The 18,294-nt window shown below is 36.4% G+C and overlaps 5 protein-coding genes across 22 annotated transcripts; 2 read left to right on the top strand and 3 right to left on the bottom strand.

Moving 5' to 3' along the window:
• Positions 1–346: 346 nt before the first annotated feature.
• On the bottom strand, positions 347–3,388 carry LOC140978470 (uncharacterized). 7 transcript variants are annotated; one of them, XM_073443548.1, is made up of 5 exons: positions 3,260–3,388; positions 2,248–2,423; positions 1,724–2,084; positions 1,243–1,644; positions 347–871 (listed from the first exon to the last, which is right to left on the bottom strand). In XM_073443548.1, exons 1-5 carry the CDS (start codon positions 3,386–3,388, stop codon positions 470–472), a joined length of 1,470 nt encoding a protein of 489 aa, XP_073299649.1. In that variant the 3' UTR covers positions 347–469. The 7 variants fall into 7 exon arrangements, with proteins under 7 accessions (XP_073299649.1, XP_073299650.1, XP_073299652.1 ...); XM_073443549.1 differs by having other exon boundaries at positions 1,724–2,042; XM_073443551.1 differs by lacking the exon at positions 3,260–3,388 and adding an exon at positions 3,077–3,168.
• An 11-nt stretch (positions 3,389–3,399) lies between these two features.
• On the bottom strand, positions 3,400–5,716 carry LOC140978474 (uncharacterized). The gene is made up of 4 exons (XM_073443560.1): positions 5,660–5,716; positions 5,184–5,225; positions 4,501–5,049; positions 3,400–3,632 (listed from the first exon to the last, which is right to left on the bottom strand). The coding sequence occupies exons 3-4, from the start codon at positions 5,035–5,037 to the stop codon at positions 3,432–3,434; spliced, it is 738 nt and encodes a 245-aa protein (XP_073299661.1). The 5' UTR covers positions 5,038–5,049; positions 5,184–5,225; positions 5,660–5,716; the 3' UTR covers positions 3,400–3,431.
• Positions 5,717–7,278: 1,562 nt separating this feature from the next.
• LOC140978468 (protein NLP9-like) lies at positions 7,279–13,393 on the top strand. 7 transcript variants are annotated; one of them, XM_073443544.1, is made up of 8 exons: positions 7,288–7,338; positions 7,410–7,487; positions 8,086–8,117; positions 8,233–9,367; positions 9,911–9,955; positions 10,054–10,806; positions 11,446–11,569; positions 11,765–13,393. In XM_073443544.1, exons 4-8 carry the CDS (start codon positions 8,471–8,473, stop codon positions 12,916–12,918), a joined length of 2,973 nt encoding a protein of 990 aa, XP_073299645.1. In that variant the 5' UTR covers positions 7,288–7,338; positions 7,410–7,487; positions 8,086–8,117; positions 8,233–8,470; the 3' UTR covers positions 12,919–13,393. The 7 variants fall into 7 exon arrangements, with proteins under 7 accessions (XP_073299643.1, XP_073299642.1, XP_073299644.1 ...); XM_073443542.1 differs by having other exon boundaries at positions 7,279–7,487; positions 8,086–8,157; XM_073443541.1 differs by having other exon boundaries at positions 7,279–7,487; positions 7,997–8,117.
• Positions 13,394–13,900: 507 nt separating this feature from the next.
• Positions 13,901–16,336, top strand: LOC140978584 (uncharacterized). Of its 6 annotated transcripts, none has more exons than XM_073443755.1 (4): positions 13,901–14,127; positions 14,643–15,070; positions 15,435–15,649; positions 15,796–16,335. In XM_073443755.1, exons 1-3 carry the CDS (start codon positions 14,034–14,036, stop codon positions 15,633–15,635), a joined length of 723 nt encoding a protein of 240 aa, XP_073299856.1. In that variant the 5' UTR covers positions 13,901–14,033; the 3' UTR covers positions 15,636–15,649; positions 15,796–16,335. The 6 variants fall into 6 exon arrangements, 5 of the variants coding, with proteins under 5 accessions (XP_073299856.1, XP_073299857.1, XP_073299854.1 ...); XM_073443756.1 differs by having other exon boundaries at positions 15,435–15,613; positions 15,901–16,333; XM_073443753.1 differs by having other exon boundaries at positions 13,902–14,127; positions 15,792–16,334.
• Positions 16,337–16,914: 578 nt separating this feature from the next.
• Positions 16,915–18,055, bottom strand: LOC140978467 (calmodulin-like protein 3). The gene has a single exon (XM_073443540.1). It carries the CDS (start codon positions 17,799–17,801, stop codon positions 17,166–17,168), a length of 636 nt encoding a protein of 211 aa, XP_073299641.1. The 5' UTR covers positions 17,802–18,055; the 3' UTR covers positions 16,915–17,165.
• Between the last annotated feature and the right edge of the window lie 239 nt (positions 18,056–18,294).

The raw sequence follows: 18,294 nt of genomic DNA, 5'->3' as shown, positions 1-18,294 counted from the left end.
TCTCACACTCCACTTTTACGCACACAAAAAAGCATAAAAATTGAGTGTGAGCATAAATACTCAATTTTCAATTTCGGAGTGCCCCGAAAAATAATTACTATAATTATCTATCATTTTAAATTACTAAAATATGTATTATTCATCGACACTTTTGAATTTGTGAAAAAATATATTATATATTAATTTTAATTTGAATAATTAATTTATTCTAAAAAATAGTTCACGCAATTAGAATATATATATGTCAAACAAGCAAACACGCAATATATTTGAAGCAATTGTTTATCTACCACCAACAACGATCCGATCTACCTGTTGAATTTATCGAGTTGCCTTAAAACAATACTGTTCAATTAAGTTTTTAAAATGGAAGTCATTTAGTCATTCATGATTGAATAACAAGCTCAACTTCATACTTGTACGACGATCATCACTTGTATCCCATGTACATTGACATACAAACTCCGCCTCAATACTTTCTATCTCGATAGATTATTTGGTCCCTAAAAATTTCATTAGACGAATCCAGGTCCTCGACGAGCAGATCATCATCCTCGTAATCTGATGAGTCGTTATTGTCTATGTTAATATCCTCAACTTCAGAAAGTTCTTGATCAACAAAATCAGACGCTGATGATGAACATCGTTCTGAACCATCTCCAGCAGTAGAGTTGTTTTTTTTCACCGGATAATTTTTATTACGTGGTTCGTCTTTCCTCCTTGGTTGATTGAGTATTGATTTGGGATCCCTATCGTTTGGATCGCCATAAAGTGCAACGTGCCGGAGATATAGTTCCAGCTCCTTCTCTGCTATGGCAATGAAGCGTCTTACAGAGTCGAGGGATTGTTCGTATTTGGATTTTTCCAGTGCCTTCAAGAAGCTTGAATAAGTTAACGCGAGATTAACTAATTTAAAGGCGAAAATAAAAAGCTAACTGGTGATATTCAATCAAGATGATCATCTGTAGCAGAGTACTAACAACTCTTGAACAAGAACCAGTAAAAGAAGAATTAAGATAATGAAATTGATGCAAGGAAACCACAAACTAAAGCTGTCGATGACCTGATTTATTACTTTTGTGATAACGTCTTTCATGAAATATTTAGCACCACTTTAAGTTCCATCCAGTTCTCACCACCATATCATGGCAAAAGATTGGCCGTACATATTAATAATTAAACAATACATGTCTTTATACATGATATCAAATTCATCGAATACTGCTAAACAGAGAGACATACCCGTTTCTTCGATAATGTATCAACTGGTGACATAACCTTTGGCTGCACATAGTTCTTTCCTCGATAAAAAACTATGGTATCATCTCCGATAATCTGGATTGGAATTCCACCACTTAACCTAGCAATGTCATCGGCATATTCTTGTACTTGGCCAGGCTTGCAAGGTTTGCAGATGACCTTGACCGTTTCATGTTTCTTCCAGTGCAGATGCATATTAAGGATAACTCCACCAAAGATCCCTCTTCTGCCAACCGGACAATAATTGGAACTTTTTTGAGCCATCTTCTTCATATAAAATCGCTCCTCACCAGATAATACACAGGGTTCAACTAAAGGACCCTGAGCTTTGGATACTTCATACCGTTTCAGCCTTTCTATCAGTAAATTTTCCTTGATTCTGGCCTGGAAGTGAATTAGAAAGTGAAATCAACAACTATATTTAAGAGGGAGTAAATACAACTTTTTGTAGATTGGCATATACATTTTCAAGCTTGTACTTTATCCTTTCCTCAGCATTAGAAAATCTCTGCCTCTTTTTCTTCCCTTTGACCCCAAGCCACCTGGGGTCTCTCTTATTGGCAGCCTTTCTCATTTGTTTCTCTCTCTTCCTCTGTAGCTTCAGCCTTTTCTTTGTCTTCCATTTCTCCTTCTTTGGAGGATCAATCTCGTGGGTCTCAAACTTGGGCTTTCCCTCTGGTGATATGACCAGATTCACTGACCCGTGACTCAAGCTTCTCCTCTGCAATAGTGGAACCACCTGCAAACAATTTTTTGGGTTTCGAGGCAAGTGTGATGAAGGCCTAGAGAGAATGAAAATGGGTTCTGGAGCAACAAGAATTTGCCTGCCAAATGAAGGAAATAGTATATACAAATCTGAATAGGAAGTCTGGGGGAGCCAAATCTGAATAGGAAACTTAACCACCTCATTCAAATTAGCATTACTATAATCGCTACATATGAACATGTATAAACCCAAATCCAGAACGAAAGAAAATAAGGAGTTACCTGAAAGGAAGGGCAAAGCTAAGAACTGAAGGCAGTGAGACTCTGCGCAGACCTCGGAGCAGTTTATTCGCCATCTGAAAGAAAATGTTGTCCTTTTCCTTGTAAGGCAACCCTGAACATGGTTCTAGTGCACTAGCGTCGCTTGCACATGTTCTATATGTTTTTATGTCTCCTACCTGCAAGTATTCAAAAAAAATTAATAACCAAATAAATAGTTATGATAGCAACTAAAATTTCAACTTTGTTGCAGAAATAATCATTGGCAAATCAACAAAATTATAAATGAAAACACCCTTTCGCACAAAGTAATCAGACTGCTTCAATTTTAGCACCAATGACCACTACTATATGTAGAGATTGTAGTGGCACGACCAAAAAGAAGATATTGTAGCTGCACTTGAATCTTCCGTAAACGGATTCAGCTCAAAACCCAGTCAGAGCAAGTAGTATATAAATAAACCAGAAGTAAGCAGAGGAGGGCCAACACGCTATACAAACATTTAGCACCATAGTGTGAAGCAGACGATAACGATTACTAACAAAGGTGAAACGTGTGGTTTCCAACTTCAATGGACTTGTCACATTTTTTTTTAAAACAGAAATGCAAAAAACGGTAGGCTTGTGCATTTTAGAAAGGCTAGAGATTGAAATGAAACTACCACAAAAACTGATACAGACACTATAACAAACACCTTGCAAGCACATATCTCATTACACCAAAAACGATAGCAACTTCAACCACACCCACGAGTAATGAAAAAGGATCAAACGAAAAATTCTATCGTGAAACGAAGAAAAGTTATCCCGCCATAAAAATTTGTTCCCTCACCTGGAAACTAAGACGAGAAAACACCCCAAATATATAATAAGTTAAGCAAAATATCAAATTAATTTTTTGTAGGGCCATTTGATAATTAATTAATAAACTTCCAAATTTTTTAATGCTCCAAAGCTAGAAAACATGCATAATTATCTAAAGAATTATTTGGATATATAACTTGAATATCATCACATGCTTCGTTTTCAAATGAGTCTCGTCACATGGTAAAGCAGCCGCTGTCGTAATTATTACACTATTATATACAAGATATAGAGATAATTGATGGACAACACGATTTATGGAGGAAAACATCCCATCCATCTAATGTTAGTATGCACTAAACAATCAGAAAACAATGGGATTGCTAATCTTTGGATTCCAACTTCTTCACATTGTTTAAAGCAGTTTGAATCTTCTTCGACAACGACTGATTATGCTCTTCGATATGCTCACAAATCATATCCAGTTGCCTCTTGTATGTCGCCGCTTGCCTTTCAAATGTTTCTGCTTGACTCTTCACATTCGCCAGCTGCAAAGACAGCTCCCGGATTTTTTCGGCTTCACTCTGCACACAAATGTGAAAGACGAAGAAACTGAAAAGACAAATTATCTGAAATTTGAGGCAAGTTAGTCTTTATAGCACAGCACGTATTCAGTGAAAATATACATACAACAAATATCATGATTGTTCTTCCTAAAACCCAGATAAATTATAGCATAATTTTTCGAACCAATGCACTTTATCATCTAATGATGAAATAAGAAATTTTTGAATGTATGACTATTGAATCATTATGGAACTTCATCAGATACAATCACAAATAAATGATAGCATTTGGACAACCTAACCAAGCAATGCATCAATAGATAGATAAGCTTTCGAGCATGGGATGGGACATTGGCAGTGGAACCTAAATAGTCAGGCAAAAATTTAACAAATCTATAGCAGACAAAAAAGATTCATCTTTTGGAAGAATTTTCTTCTTTGTATTCTTATACACGAGCATCAAACAACTGATATCTGAACACCAAGTTATAATAGATTCAACTATGTTCAACATAATTAGACAAATACTTGATACGATTTTGATCCTTGCCAGAGGCCGCAATGAGTTAGTTCCAAATATTGGTTGAAAAAACAATATCCAAGGTGAAATACTCACTTGATTTACAAGAAATTGTCGACCTTTAGTCCTACACCCAAGGAAGTATCTCATAAAGTTCACTTTTCTAAATCTTGGTAGCTTAAGTTCTAGCGGAACCTTATCCACATGTATAGCATTAGATTTATTACAAAATGGATCGTATACACTTCATTGAATTTTGAAATGTAGTGCCAATATAGTACCTATAACAATTTTTATACTCCAACACGTTTATTTCAACAAGAATTTAAATTTAAGTATGAAAGTATGAGTAAGCGAGATATTTACCAGTGAATCTAATGCACCACCACTTCCATAAGCATTTGAAGCCAAAATTGCTTGTCCAGATTTCTTCGAGGGCTTAACATATGGCGGGGCCATTTCATGATTATGCTCCTTCTCAAATCTCGAGACCTTCCATTGGCCACTACCATCACACAAGAAAGATATTGTTGCTTTGCATCCTGTTCGAGTTTCCGCCTTTTTATAACCCAAACCATTGGCATCTGCTTTGTCATCTTTAACCCCTTCTTTCGAACAACAATACGTCTTTGATCTAATCCGTCGAGTTCCCATAAAATAGTACTGCTTTCCTCTACGAACATTAAAACCCATAGCTTGGGCATAGTCACAATATAACATGTATGCCTCTTCCTCACAATAAACAACTTGTTCTGACAACTTTTTTTCTAGTTCAAGAATACGAGATTCACGTGATCCCTCATTCATATCAACCACTTCTCCACCAGATCGCGGATTCATGGCCACCTCTTCATCACTGTCTCTGCATACCGCTTCATGCACTTGCAACAATCGTCCAGACATTTCTGATAATTCCTACGAACCAAAATCCTAAAACCAACCGCGAACAGAATTCAGCAAAAATTTCACTTGGAACAAACAAATCCACACTTTGAAAACCAGAGATATGAAAAAAACTCCAAATATAATATGGATAACAAGCTCCCTACCGTGATCCAGCTGGAGTAGCACCGTCCAAAGATGGAGTAATCCTGCAACAAATTAGACAATAAAACAATGCAAGTGGCTGCTATGATTTGCAGCAGAAAGTGATGATGTTGAGCAGAGCTGCACATTCATTTGACTAAAAAAAAAAAAATCCTCCACCTCCATTTTTCCATGAAAATGTGGAAGAGAGCCAACAGTTCTATTCTTCTCTTACATTTCAATAGTAAAGGCATATAATCTGAATAAACAGTGGTAGTTACAGATTAAATACGAGACTTCGGAAGATTCAAATTTTTACGGGTACTGTTTCCGAAATTATACCTCTCACTCCGAAACAGAGAAAAATTACCCCCAACTTCCCAGCCCCATCATTGGCCCCCCACTTCAATTCCTGACTGCCTCTGCGTACAGGCCTCCGCTTAAATGATAGATATGACAAGCATGTGAAATTACAGAGATAGAAATAACATCGAATTACCAAAATAATCGGAATACTAATCGTCTTCCGGCATTTCGAAACCGAATCTCGGTTCTCCTTAAACCCAGATGTTGTGCAATAATTCAGTCGTCGATAGAAAAAACACACATAAATGAATTCAATCATAAAAATACATGGATAAAAAAGAAAAGGGAGACAAACCTTTAACCTGAAGAGAAATTTGACGTGCGTTAAGGCTCAATTGTTGAAGCTAGCACCGCAACGGCGGCGGCGGAGGAGTAAGCAGTGGTGGAATTAGCGAAGCGATCACTGAAATGAGGTGGCGTTTCCTGATTCGCGAGATCCAAAGGTCCGGCTTTGTAGACCGGTTCCACCTAGGAAATTTTTTTTTAAAAAAAATAAATAATAAACTATATTAAAAAAATGTAAAAGAACCAGAGCCGGGCTTTCAAAACCCCGATAAAAGATGTAAATGAACCAAATCGTTCATGAGCTATTCGAAACTCGACTCGATAAAAAGTTCGTTTAAGCTCGTTTTTAATTATATCAAGCCAAACTCGAGTTCGACAATTTAATCAAACCAAACTCAAACACAAGGATATTCGACTTGTGAGCTCGTAAACATGTTCGTTAATAAGTTCGCAAATCCGATCTCGGCTTGTTTAGGTGACTCGAAAGCTCGAGCTCTAACTCTAGCTCGGCTCGTTTATGTATTTTTAGTTATGTTTTTTTGTTTTTGATTATTTATAAATAGATTTACACTTTTATGTCTAATTTAAATTAGTTCATATATATATATATAATTTTTAACAAGTTCAAATTCGAGCTCAATTGTATGTTTTACGGGCTCAAAAACGATCCGAGCTCAAACCAAGCTTGTTAAACTAATAAACGAGCTATTAATGAACCAAGCTCGAGCTTGACTTGATTAACATGATAAACGAGCTTTTAACGAGTCGAGCTCGATCTTTTCGCGAGCTTTGTAATTTCAAGACAAATCGAGCTCGAATTTGATGATAAAAGCTTGAATCGAGTTCGAGCCTCTATCAATCTTAAACAAACCAAGCTCAAGCCTGATACTATTTAGCTTGATTTGAATCATTTGACTCCCTAACTCAAGCCTTTAATTTATTTTAAAAATATTATTATTTTTCATTGTTTAAATAATATGACATACTAACACTAAGAAAAGGAATAATAATAAATCATATTAAATAAATTAATAATCGTTTAAAAATTATTTTAATTTAAATAATTTTTTTAAAAATGATTTAATTATTAATTTGTGTTTAGATAAAATAGTGAAAGAGTTCTTTATGATTTTAAATAGAAGTCGTGGTGAAAATTTTAAATATTACACTTTTCGGCTTTTGTTTTCCAATTTCCCCCTTTACAGATCTCATCTAACTATTTTTTTTAATATATAACTATTTTTTTAATATATATATATATATATGAATAACATAATAATTTAATTTTTTTAAAATAAAATTTCAAATCAAATATTAAATAAAATAAAATATATTTATACATGTAATTGGAGTGAAAATGATAGATGTCCTTGAATTTTTATCATTAAATAAATTTCAAAAGTAACACTTCCGAATTAAAATAAAAGCGAAATATATAACTTTCATTCTAAAATAAACGCAAAATATATACAAGCGTAGTCTTCATCTTCCGGACCATTGCATCTAGCTCCGTCGAAGCTCTCGCAGGTACGTGATTGCTTTGTGTTGAATAATCAATGGGATATACGTAATCATCTGAAGTTCAAGAGGTTTTTTAGATATTTCTTCAATACGAATCTTGCAGAGGATGACATGAAATCCACAGATTTCAGCTGAATTATTTGAATTTAGCCGCTGTAAGTTTGCTATGATTGGATTTTTATTCGTTTTCTGGATTATTAACGTGACATCCAATTGTCAGGTTACTTGCTCCAATTTTGTTTTCCTTATTTCTGTGTTCTGACTGAATTTATTTCCAAATGGAAGAAGTAGTTCGTTCTGCCGTAGGTTAGCCTTTTCCAATAAACAATACGAGGAAAATTTAAGCTTTTGAATTCTACAGGAGTCAAGTGTAATATTTAGTTCTTGTAGCTAGATCTATAAAATTTTTATCCATACATATACTCGTTTTTCACGTATATGGTTATGCCAGTATGTGGTTGTGTGATTGACTCGTTCTGGTAATGAATAGAATATTTGATGTCAGTACGGAAATTTTCTATGTTTAGTGACAAACTTCTGTCATACAAGAAGCTACAGATGGCAGTATGTTTATTGCTGATATTTTCTTCATGTAGTCTGGTTTTTAAAGGATTTTATGTAACTTTTCAATTCTTTTGGGTAATGATTAGATGTGTTTTTGTAGTGGCAACTTCTTGAAATTTTTCCTAAAACGACACGTTCTTTCTTTCTTTATTTACATTGCTGGCCATTTCTATGTGGATTATTGTTCAGGCTTCTCTGCGCAAAATCTGTCAACATACAAGGTTGGCCCCAAAGCTGTCTTTTGTCATTCTATAGACAGAGGTTGTATTATTTATGCTCGTTTTAATAGTGCTTTTGGGAGTGAACAGGAGTAATTTCGGAATATATTTATTGCAGGCAGAAGGGTCTCCAGTAGTTTTAATCCAATGAGTAGATTATATAACATCGGGGCCAAAGGGCTACAGACAAGATAGAGTTTTTTGGGGAATGTTCGAAAGAGTAAACTAAATTTCATCTGTTCCAGAGCAGTCAGTTTTGGCTAGTTGGTTTTAGTTTTTGGCTTGTTGTTTAAGTGGAGTACCCGTTTTTGGGTACGGGAAAGGGCCACGAAAGTTTAGCTCTTTCAAAAGGTCGTATGGAGGGTAAGCATGCAGAATTGATGGATAATGGTATGCGGAGCTCAAAGTGGGAGGAAACATTTGGTAATGTTGCAGAACTGATGAATATTGATACGTATGCTGGGTGTTATGACGGCCCCAGTGGGTTTTCTGAACAGATGCTTCCCCATTTTGCCTTATCTGCTGGAGTGGCATTCACAAATTTTCCATCCTTCGATGGATTGAATTTTGTGGATCAGTATACTTCCGAAATTTCAATGGTGGGAGGTGATGCTATGGGAAATTCATTCATAAGCGATGGTAGATTTCATGATACAAACGGTCATTTTGCGATACCAATTAATCCCGCTGATGGTGGAGTTAATTTCACTGAGAAGGTCGAGAAAAGCTCAAGGCAGCATAATGTAGTGGGTGATGAACGGAACAGTGTGATCCCAAGGCTTCCTTTGCAATCCCTGGCTGAGAAAATGCTCAGAGCTTTATATCTATTTAAGGAATGGTCTGAAGTGGGTATTTTAGCCCAAGTCTGGGTTCCAATGAAGAATGAGGATCGTTACATCTTAAGCACTTTTGAGCAACCTTATTTACTAGATCAAACACTTAGCGGATACCGTGAAGTTTCAAGATTTTTTACATTTTCCTCGGAATCAAAACCTGGATCTGTCCTTGGGCTTATAGGTCGTGTATTTACTTCAAAGATTCCCGAATGGACCTCAAATGTAAAATTCTACAATAAAGCTGAATATTTACGGATACAATATGCCATTGATCATAAAGTCCAGGGCTCTATTGCTCTACCTATATTCGAGGATGATTCCCTTCAAAGGACTTGTTGTGCAGTACTAGAACTAGTTACCACAAAGGAAAAATCTAATTTTGATTTGGAGATGGAAAATGTTTGTCGTGCACTACAGGTTGGTTGTTGGTTTCTTAATTAGTGTTATTTCTCTTCTTATTTTGTGGCATTTTTCCTCATCTCTTGCTAAAAAAAAAAAAAAAGCCCTTTAGTAGCAACTAACAAGTGTTTCTAGGTTATGGAGAAATATTTCTCTGTTTCCAAATTGTCCTTTCTTATCCTTTGATGTGGTTGAGTATGATATGTTACATGTAGAAACGGAAGAAACAACTGAGAAAGCAATCACGTGATTTAGCAATCAATAAAGTTCCATTCAGATATACTGACTGACTGAGCAAAAATCGTATATATGATTCTCAATTTTCTCTTTGTTTAACTCCAATGTTGTTTCAATTTTATTATTGGTTTTTTATCTTATAATTGCTATGAGACAGAGAAATAATATGAGAGAAAATGGTAAATTATCTCTTTGTTCTTTTTCTTGGTTGTAGAGTCGTTTAACCTGAAGTTCTGCGACATGTTTTTTTCATTACCCAATCACAAATAATATTTTGTTAATTACATGGGAGATTTTATTCACTGTTTGTCATGAACATTTCAGGCTGTGAATTTAAGGAGCATTGTACCTCCTAGACGTTATCTCCAGGTTGTCCTCAAAATTTTTTATATTTGATTTATCTTGTCCTTTAATTTATGTCGATTCCACGGTTACCATAACACTATTTAAATTCAATTTTTCTGCAGACTCTCTATAAGGATCAGGGGCTAGCTTTAGCTGAGATAACAGATGTTTTACGTGCCGTTTGTCATGCACATCGACTGCCAGTTGCTTTAGTATGGATTCCATGTATTTACATAGAAGGTTCTGGTAGTGAAACCATACGAGCATCTGCTACAGGACATAGTATGAGTGCGAATAAAAAGTGTGTGCTGCAGATCCATGATACAGCATGTTATGTGAATGAGAAAGATATACAGGGTTTTGTGCATGCTTGCGCACAACATCATCTTGAGGCTGGACAGGGTGTTGCTGGGAAAGCTCTTGAATCGAATCACCCATTCTTCTGCTCAGATGTGAAGGAATACCATGTACATGAGTACCCACTTGTACATCATGCCCGTAAATTTGGACTACAGGCAGCTGTTGCAATCAGGCTAAGAAGTACTTTCACTGGGGATGATGACTATGTACTTGAGTTTTTCCTTCCTGTCAATATGAGAGGAAGTACAGAACAGCAACTCTTGCTTAACAATCTCTCAGGTACCATGCAGAGGATCTGCAAGAGTTTGAGGACAGTGTCGGATGCTAAATATCTTGGGACGGAAGATACAAAAGATAAATTACATGGTGGGGAAGGGAAAAGCACACCACCATTATCACGGAGGAGTTCTGAGCATTCGCTTGTCAGTGGGAATTCAAACTCCCCTGAACATGTTACTCAAAATATACCGGATTCAGTTGCTATGAAAATAGAAGCGGATGGTCCTCATGGACAGGTACTTCTGCATTTTCTTATTCACGTTTGCTATTAAATATATATATGCTAGCACACGTGTTGCATGTATGAGTTAGTGGCGAAACCAAATCTCTAGACATTTAGTCTTTTAAAATCCAATCTATAGGCAAGAAATAACTTATCGATAAGATGAGTATAAACAGTAAGTAAAAAATAAAAGGGGTGGAAGAGGGCACAATTTAGGAAACGCCAATTTTTTTTTTCAAGAGACCAAAGTGTCATTCCATTATAAATAGGTACAGATGTGTGTGTGTGTGTGTGTGTGTACATGAGGTAACTGATCATGTTCAAATAATAAAACTCGAATTGTGATTTTTGTTGTGACTTTAGTAAATACTAACTGCCTCTGCTTCTTTTGTGTGATTAACTATACCGTAAGGATCTTTTAGAACTATAGGCTCTCTTTCCCTATCAGGCCTTTGACATCTCCATTGGGTCTTATTACATTGAATAAGACACTAATACAGCAACAATCTTACCAAGTACGGATGTATCACAGGTTTTTACCGAGTCAACGGACAATTTCTCTGGTATTATACATAGAAAATTTAGGAATGATAACTTTTCCGTGATAATGGCTTAACAAATAGGACTCTGAGCCCTCTTATGTTTGTTTTAGGTGATATCTGGATCTAAGAAACTGGTGGAAAAGAAGCGAAGAACTGCTGAGAAGCATGTTAGTTTACACGTTCTTCAGCAATATTTCTCCGGTAGCCTCAAGGATGCTGCAAAAAGCATTGGCGGTGAGTTTCATGCCCACACATGGCTGAAAATGTTTTCCTATTGATCACTTCTCACACACAAACATGTGAATAGATCTAATTATGGGGAATGGGGAAGTTATGTTCTAGATGACTGAAATGTGGCAGAGATGAACATATTGAAACATTTCCATACAAGGGAAAATGACTTTCATTCCATTTTTCTTGTTTTTATAGTGTGCCCAACAACTCTCAAAAGGATATGCAGGCAACATGGCATTTCGAGATGGCCTTCTAGGAAAATAAACAAAGTGAACCGTTCTTTGAGAAAAATACAAAGCGTGATAGATTCAGTTGAGGGGGTTGAAGGTGGATTAAAGTTTGATCCAACCACAGGGGAAATCGTGGCTACTGGCTCAATCCTCCAAGAATTTGATCCTAAAAAAGGTGTTGTCTTACCATATAATAATCCCTTGGCAAAAGCTTCAGATTTAGTTATCCAGAACACAAAAACAGTACCCCAATCAGCTTATATCGACATTAAGACCACCATTGAAAATATGGAAGAGAAGTGCTGTTTAAATGGAAATGATTTGACAGGTTTTAATTTGATTGACACAAACTTCTACAGGGGAGATTGTAAAATCAATGCTCCTTCCGGAAAGCACGAAGAATTACAGTTGGCCGCGTTAGATGTGAGGCTTTCATGTCCTGCTGGTCTAAACACCATGCCTTTGACAACTTATCCGAAATTTCCTCCAAATTTCCTTGCAAGAGAAGAATGCAGTAGATGGGCATTGGAAAATGACTATGCGAAACCAGAGACTTCCGAATCTCGTTTCCTTTCTGGAATCTTGAGTTCTATGGCAGCTGACTGTAAGATAGGCTCCAAATCAAAGGGTAATATAGAGACTGTCAGAGATGACGGAGCTGTAGAACACAACCAACTTACATCCTCTGGCATGACAGAATCATCAAATGGGTCAGGTTCAGGGTCATTGATGAATGGAAGTTCATCAAGCATGAAAAGTTATGATGACATGCATAATTCAAAAACCGAGGCAGTCTCTGGTGATAATCGTAGTAAACTTATAGTTAAAGCTGCATATAAAGAAGATACAGTTCGATTCAAATTCGACCCTATAGCTGGTTGTTTTCAACTGTATGAAGAAGTGGCCATGAGGTTCAAAATACAAAATGGGCAATTCCAGCTCAAGTATCTTGATGACGAAGGGGAATGGGTGTTGATGGTAAGTGATTCAGATTTCCATGAATGCCTCGAAATATTGGATAATCTTGGCACTTGCATTGTGAAGTTCCAAGTTCGTGATGCACCAAGTACTTTTGGAAGCTCAGGCAGCAGCAACTGCTTCTTGGGAGGGGGCTCTTGATGATATATAAACACTTGGGTACTGCCAAAATCACCAGTATTTTGTTTAATTATGTTGGTGATTGATTTATCCTTGGTTGATCTCATAAAAATAACGAGAAGATCGGCTTCCAGGAGATGCGATAATGTTCTTTGTTCCCTATTTTTGGCTTATCTGAACCGAAGATCGATTTGGGGTCTTTTTCGAATAACGATTTGGGGTCTTTTTCGAATAACGATGGCTTCTGCCGCTTGTAGTGTACATGTTGGAAGACTTTGTGAAGATTTTAGCGGTTAGAAGAAAGTAACGTTCTGTGTATAGTGAGTGCCTCGTGCTAGTTTCAGTTTGTACAGTAAAATGTAGTAATTATGAGAACAGGATTAGAATTTTGAAAGCGTAGAAGTTGTTTTACCTATGCTGTCAGGTTCAATGTTTGCTTTTATCATGAAATTCACAGTTCGGTCCAAATTTTAATCAGGGCATCCTTTGTTTTACTTGGCAATTTTTTTGTGAACACTTTTCCTCCATCTATGCAAAGAAAAACCATTCTGCGTCAACCACATTTGTTATTTTTTTCCTAATTTTTACATATTAGGAAAATAAATATCTGTACTCTAATTTTTTTTTTATTTGTTCCATTCCATCATTATTTATGCGGAACATTTGTCAAATTTTTATTTTTTTACTTTATTATATTTTAATATATGTTTTCTTTTCAAAGTTTTCAAATTATGATATCATCGTTATTATTTAAGACTATTAATTATTTCACTTTGATAAATAAAATCTCATCTTAATTGTACGTCTTAGGTGTGCTATTTTAAAATGAGATTAAAATAAATAAATATATTATTTTTATTGGTATAAATAGCATTTGATATTTGTAATTTTTAAGAATTATAAGAATTAATTATATTTTAAAACTTTGTAAAATAATGACTGTATGAAAACTTTTATTTTGAGTTTTTTTTAAAAATAATTTCATAAATAGGTCATAGAAATACTTTCTTGCTCAGTCACTCCAAGCTGATCCTATTTTTGTGAATTGTGAAATTAATTTTCACCAGAAGTATATGGTTTCTGATTTCTGAATCCCCCGGTCGTAACAGTAAATACCCACGATTGTTTCCCTTCGGATGCACAATTTATTCGGGAAAAAAGACAATAAAATTCGAAATCGGGCTGGAATTCCAAATTTTGGAGTGGAGAAATTGCAGACTAGCACCCACAGTTCGTACTGCAGAACCCCCTTCTGTTTTCTTTATATATCCATATTTGTGTATGAGTGTGTGTGTGTGTGTGTGGATGTGCGTATTTATGTAGCTCAGTTTATTAAATTTGAATTTACTCGGTTGATTGATCCATTCTCTTTCAACTTTGCTTAGAGATACTTGTGATTGTTAGCACGTATGGAGAAATCGCGAGAAGCTATCAACTTCTTTATTAGAGGATTTGACTTCTTCTGAAGCTAACATCAGTGGTTTTGTTTCTCTCCGTACAAGAAAGCTAACATGTTATTGGGGTGATATTTTTGTGCTATGTTTCATTATCACTCTGTCTGTGGGTTTTGTTTCTCTTTTTCCAAGAAAGTTTAGATATGGATCTTTGAATGAATCCCTTTCTGCTTATAATTATGTGAAAGTGTGATACAATTTGAAGTAATTATCAGTTATCTTTTGGGCTCGTGCATATTAACAAATGACAATCATCATACTGGACTGATATGGTGCAACATTTTTTCTCAGTGGATGTGGAACACATTTTGGATGTAGGCAATGAAAGGATTGAAGCATCTGTACTTGAGGATTTAACTACTTGTGAAGCTGACTTAAGTGGGGAACCCTATGAAGGTATGATCTTTGATTCAGAAGACGCTGCTAGAATGTTCTACGACGAATATGCTGGGCGAATAGGTTTTTGGACCCGCATTTTATCGTCCCGTAAATCAGAACGTGATGGGTCAATCATATCACGTGGACTAGGGTGTAGAGGCAATCGAGATATACAAAGTCCAGGTAAACTATCCAATGACATGGGGCAAAAACGAAGGGAAGGTTGTACTTCAATGCTTATAGTGAAGAGAGAGAATATAGGGAGGTGGGTTGTTCGGAAATTTGTGAGAGACCACAATCATCCGTTGGTGGTTTCATCGCCTAAGAAGCGTCAGACTTTTGTACGTTTCTTTTAATCCTTTACTACATAGGCTCCTTCTTTATAATATAAGTCTTGAGCCTTTTCTCGTTCTTGCTTTTTTTATTGAGTGTCCATTGCTTCAATTTTCGATCCCTATTGCATTTGTTGCAAAGAAGAACTCATTAGATAGAGGAAGAACTGAACTAATTTGGTGAGAGAATGCCATTTCTTTTGTTCAATGTCTTGGGTTCGATGAAGGCACATTGAAAAGCGCAATTTCTTTGTTAAAAAAAAAGATGCAATTTCTCATCTGGACCTCCATATGACCCTTGTACTTTAAGGATGACATTCTTTGTGCATTTTTGTAGTTCAACATCTCTGATCAAATTATTCAATTGTTGTAGGATGAGAAAGATAAAAAGATTCAAGATTTGACTGCAGAACTCCGGCTGAAGAAACGTCTAAGTGCAGCGTATCGAGAGCAGCTGCTTACTCTCATGAAAGATGTTGAGAACCATAACGATAATTTAACAACTAAATTGCAAACCATCCGTAGCAATTTAAAGGAAATTGAAGCGAAAAGGCACGAGCTTTCAAATCACTAGACCAAGCTCATTGGGTTTGCATGACCTCCTTTCTCTCAAATGATTTATTATGCCTTTTACTTTCTCATTGCTGGTTAAATTTCCAACTTGCTTGCTGAATTTACTAAGGTTGCATATCCATTAAGAAATCTTGAATTGGTTGACTTTTGTTTCTAGGCAGGCTCCTCGCTGTTAATCTGTTTGCCACAACTACATTTAAAATCATAATCTCATTCTTCCTAAAATCAGCTGGAGCCTTCAATTTGTCTCGTCTTTGACCTTGTAGATGTCTTTAAAGGATGGGCCATTTGCTGAATTGTCTATAAATCATGGCCTTGCAATAATCATTTATATCAACTTTGAGTTCCATTTTTGACAAAGAGATGATGAAAGCAAATAGTTGCTGAAGGAATTCGTTGTTCTTGGAGTTTACTGTCCGGATAAAAATGATGCATGTACTTCTTGGATCCAATGGAGGAGCATTCGAAGAAAATTAGGCTGTGAATTCGACCCGTGATCTACCAAGTATTATGCTCCGAAATGGAGGGTTGTCCCCATGGCCATTGACATGCGAAGAAATCAACAATTCTGCAGCTGTAGATTAGCTTGTAGCTTTTTCTTTTGTTACCATCAGTTCGATAACATTATCGAGAATAAATTGTTGTACCAGTTTTTGTTAAGATTGAGACTTAGGCCTAATTGAATTTCAATCCCAAAAGTTAATTAAACGGAGAGCATTGTTTAAGTCTTAATATGTAACCCTCATTATTTTTATCTAACCGATGTAAGACAACTAACATAAATTTCACGCTCATGAATATCTGGAGTGTGAAGTTTACAGTAACCCAACTATCGGCAGTTCGACAGGCTTGAGCTCTGATGTCATGTTAAGATTAAGACTTGAACCTAACTCAACCCCAAAAATTAGCTCAAAGTGAAAGATTGTCTAAGTCCATATATGCAATTCTCATTAATTTTAAATGAACATTTGGAGCGTGAAGTTTACAGATGACTGAACTATCGGCACTCCAACACATAACGATAATGCCGATAGTTGGACCACCAATAAACTTTAGGCTCCAAATGTTAATTCATGAGCGTGAAAGATTGTGTTAGTTATCACACGTCGATTAGATAAAATCCATGAGAGTTGCATATATGAACTTTGACAATCCTCTCTTTTTTAATTAAGTTTTGAGATTGAGTTAGGTCCAAGTTCCAATTTTTTAACACATTTCGTCAAAAAATTCTTCTTTCCATCTTTTGCCTAAAAATTTCGGAAGAGTTCCTACGATGATAATCAACCGTGGAAATGCAGCAATCTTCTTTGAAACAAAGCTTATTTACAACAGCAATCTTCTTTGAAAAAAAATAATAGACAGCACGATTGACTCAACCAAAATATTCCTTGGAAAGAAGAATTCTAATTTCATTAATATGCTCACAAAATCCAATCTTTGCGCGAAAATACATCGAATCCACCCCTTCTGTTCCACCGACTGGATCCTTGATCCAACGCAGTAAAGATTAATGAATAAATCAATTGATGATTCAAAGGAATCCTCCCCCTTTCATCATCATCTGAAACTCCTTAAAATCGACCAAACCATCTCCATCCGCATCCACCTTCATTATCATCTTCTTGCAATCCTCGACACCCCCTCCTTGCTTCAATCCAAGGGATCCCAAAACGTATTTCAGCTCATCCACGCTGATAAAACCATCTCGATCCCTGTCGAAAACGTCGAACGCCTCTCTCATATCTTCCTCCTCATGCCTCTCATCCACAATGTTTTGATACAAATTCCCAAACTCATCAATATCAACACATCCATCTAAGTTTACATCGATCTTCTCAATCATCAGGCTTAGCTCCTTATCCGGGATCAAGATTCCCATGTTCTCCAATGACTCGTTCAGCTCCTCCTTCGTGATCCTCCCGTCCCCGTTCCGATCAAACATTTGGAACACCCTCTTGAGCTCACTCGCTTCCATGCGACGTGAAACGTTAGCCAACGGTGACACCGGGATTTTCTTGGTATATTGTTGTTGCTCCTGCTGGTTTTGATGCGAGAACAGGTGCCAAGAAAAGGGGAAGTAGGCCCTCAATTTCTTGGGTATCAAGTACAAGATAACGGTGTTCAAGAGCTTGTATACGAGGAAAATCCACAACAAAATGGTTGGCATTGCTGAAAGATTTTATTTTTAGCTTGGGAAAACAAACCAATCCTATGGTGTGAGCCTTATGGGTTTGTTGAGGAAAAATTGGAGAGCTAGGAACTTGGGGAGATGGATGGAGTAGTGAGAATGATGTGCAGAAAAACAGACAAAAGGGTAAAATTTTCAATGTTCTTCCTTGGACAAGAGGGATCCCTGTATTATATATGGGTTAGGATTGGAGTGGAGCAAATTGGATCTACGCGCTATCGGTAGAGGAGTGGAAGTGGTGATATTTTTTTAAATCAAAAGCGCGTTGTTATAATTGCGCATTTGGTGATATTTAATAACGGCAACTTTCCAACAACGGGTGGGAGAGAGCGACTTTTAATCTTACTCTTAAAATAAAGAAAGAAATAGCCGTTGACAGCGGAAGACACGGCCAAGCCAAAGGCCGGCCGACGGGAAACAAAGAACAACAAAAACGCGTGATTACATGGGAAGAAATGATTTTATACTATAT

Source organism: Primulina huaijiensis, chromosome 6 (genome assembly GCF_012295235.1).
Source record: "Primulina huaijiensis isolate GDHJ02 chromosome 6, ASM1229523v2, whole genome shotgun sequence".
NCBI classification, from domain to species: Eukaryota; Viridiplantae; Streptophyta; class Magnoliopsida; order Lamiales; family Gesneriaceae; genus Primulina; species Primulina huaijiensis.
This window is presented reverse-complemented; position numbering and strand designations above follow the sequence as displayed.

Excerpts from the sequence above, each read along its gene's own strand:
- LOC140978474 (XM_073443560.1), bottom strand. The coding sequence starts at position 5,037 with ATGTCTGGACGATTGTTGCAAGTGCATGAAGCGGTATGCAGAGACAGT. Across the intron at positions 3,633-4,500 it reads GTGGTGCATTAGATTCACTG|AGTGAAGCCGAAAAAATCCG; the intron begins GTAAATATCTCG and ends ATTTGTGTGCAG.
- LOC140978467 (XM_073443540.1), bottom strand. The coding sequence starts at position 17,801 with ATGCCAACCATTTTGTTGTGGATTTTCCTCGTATACAAGCTCTTGAAC.
- LOC140978470 (XM_073443548.1), bottom strand. The coding sequence starts at position 3,388 with ATGGATGGGATGTTTTCCTCCATAAATCGTGTTGTCCATCAATTATCT. Across the intron at positions 2,424-3,259 it reads CTCATTTGAAAACGAAGCAT|GTAGGAGACATAAAAACATA; the intron begins GTGATGATATTC and ends GAATACTTGCAG. Across the intron at positions 872-1,242 it reads ATACATTATCGAAGAAACGG|GCACTGGAAAAATCCAAATA; the intron begins GTATGTCTCTCT and ends AGCTTCTTGAAG.
- LOC140978584 (XM_073443752.1), top strand. The coding sequence starts at position 14,034 with ATGCACAATTTATTCGGGAAAAAAGACAATAAAATTCGAAATCGGGCT. Across the intron at positions 14,128-14,642 it reads ATTGCAGACTAGCACCCACA|TGGATGTGGAACACATTTTG; the intron begins GTTCGTACTGCA and ends ATTTTTTCTCAG. Across the intron at positions 15,071-15,434 it reads CTAAGAAGCGTCAGACTTTT|GATGAGAAAGATAAAAAGAT; the intron begins GTACGTTTCTTT and ends CAATTGTTGTAG.
- LOC140978468 (XM_073443543.1), top strand. The coding sequence starts at position 8,471 with ATGGAGGGTAAGCATGCAGAATTGATGGATAATGGTATGCGGAGCTCA. Across the intron at positions 9,956-10,053 it reads CTCCTAGACGTTATCTCCAG|ACTCTCTATAAGGATCAGGG; the intron begins GTTGTCCTCAAA and ends ATTTTTCTGCAG. Across the intron at positions 10,807-11,445 it reads CGGATGGTCCTCATGGACAG|GTGATATCTGGATCTAAGAA; the intron begins GTACTTCTGCAT and ends TGTTTGTTTTAG.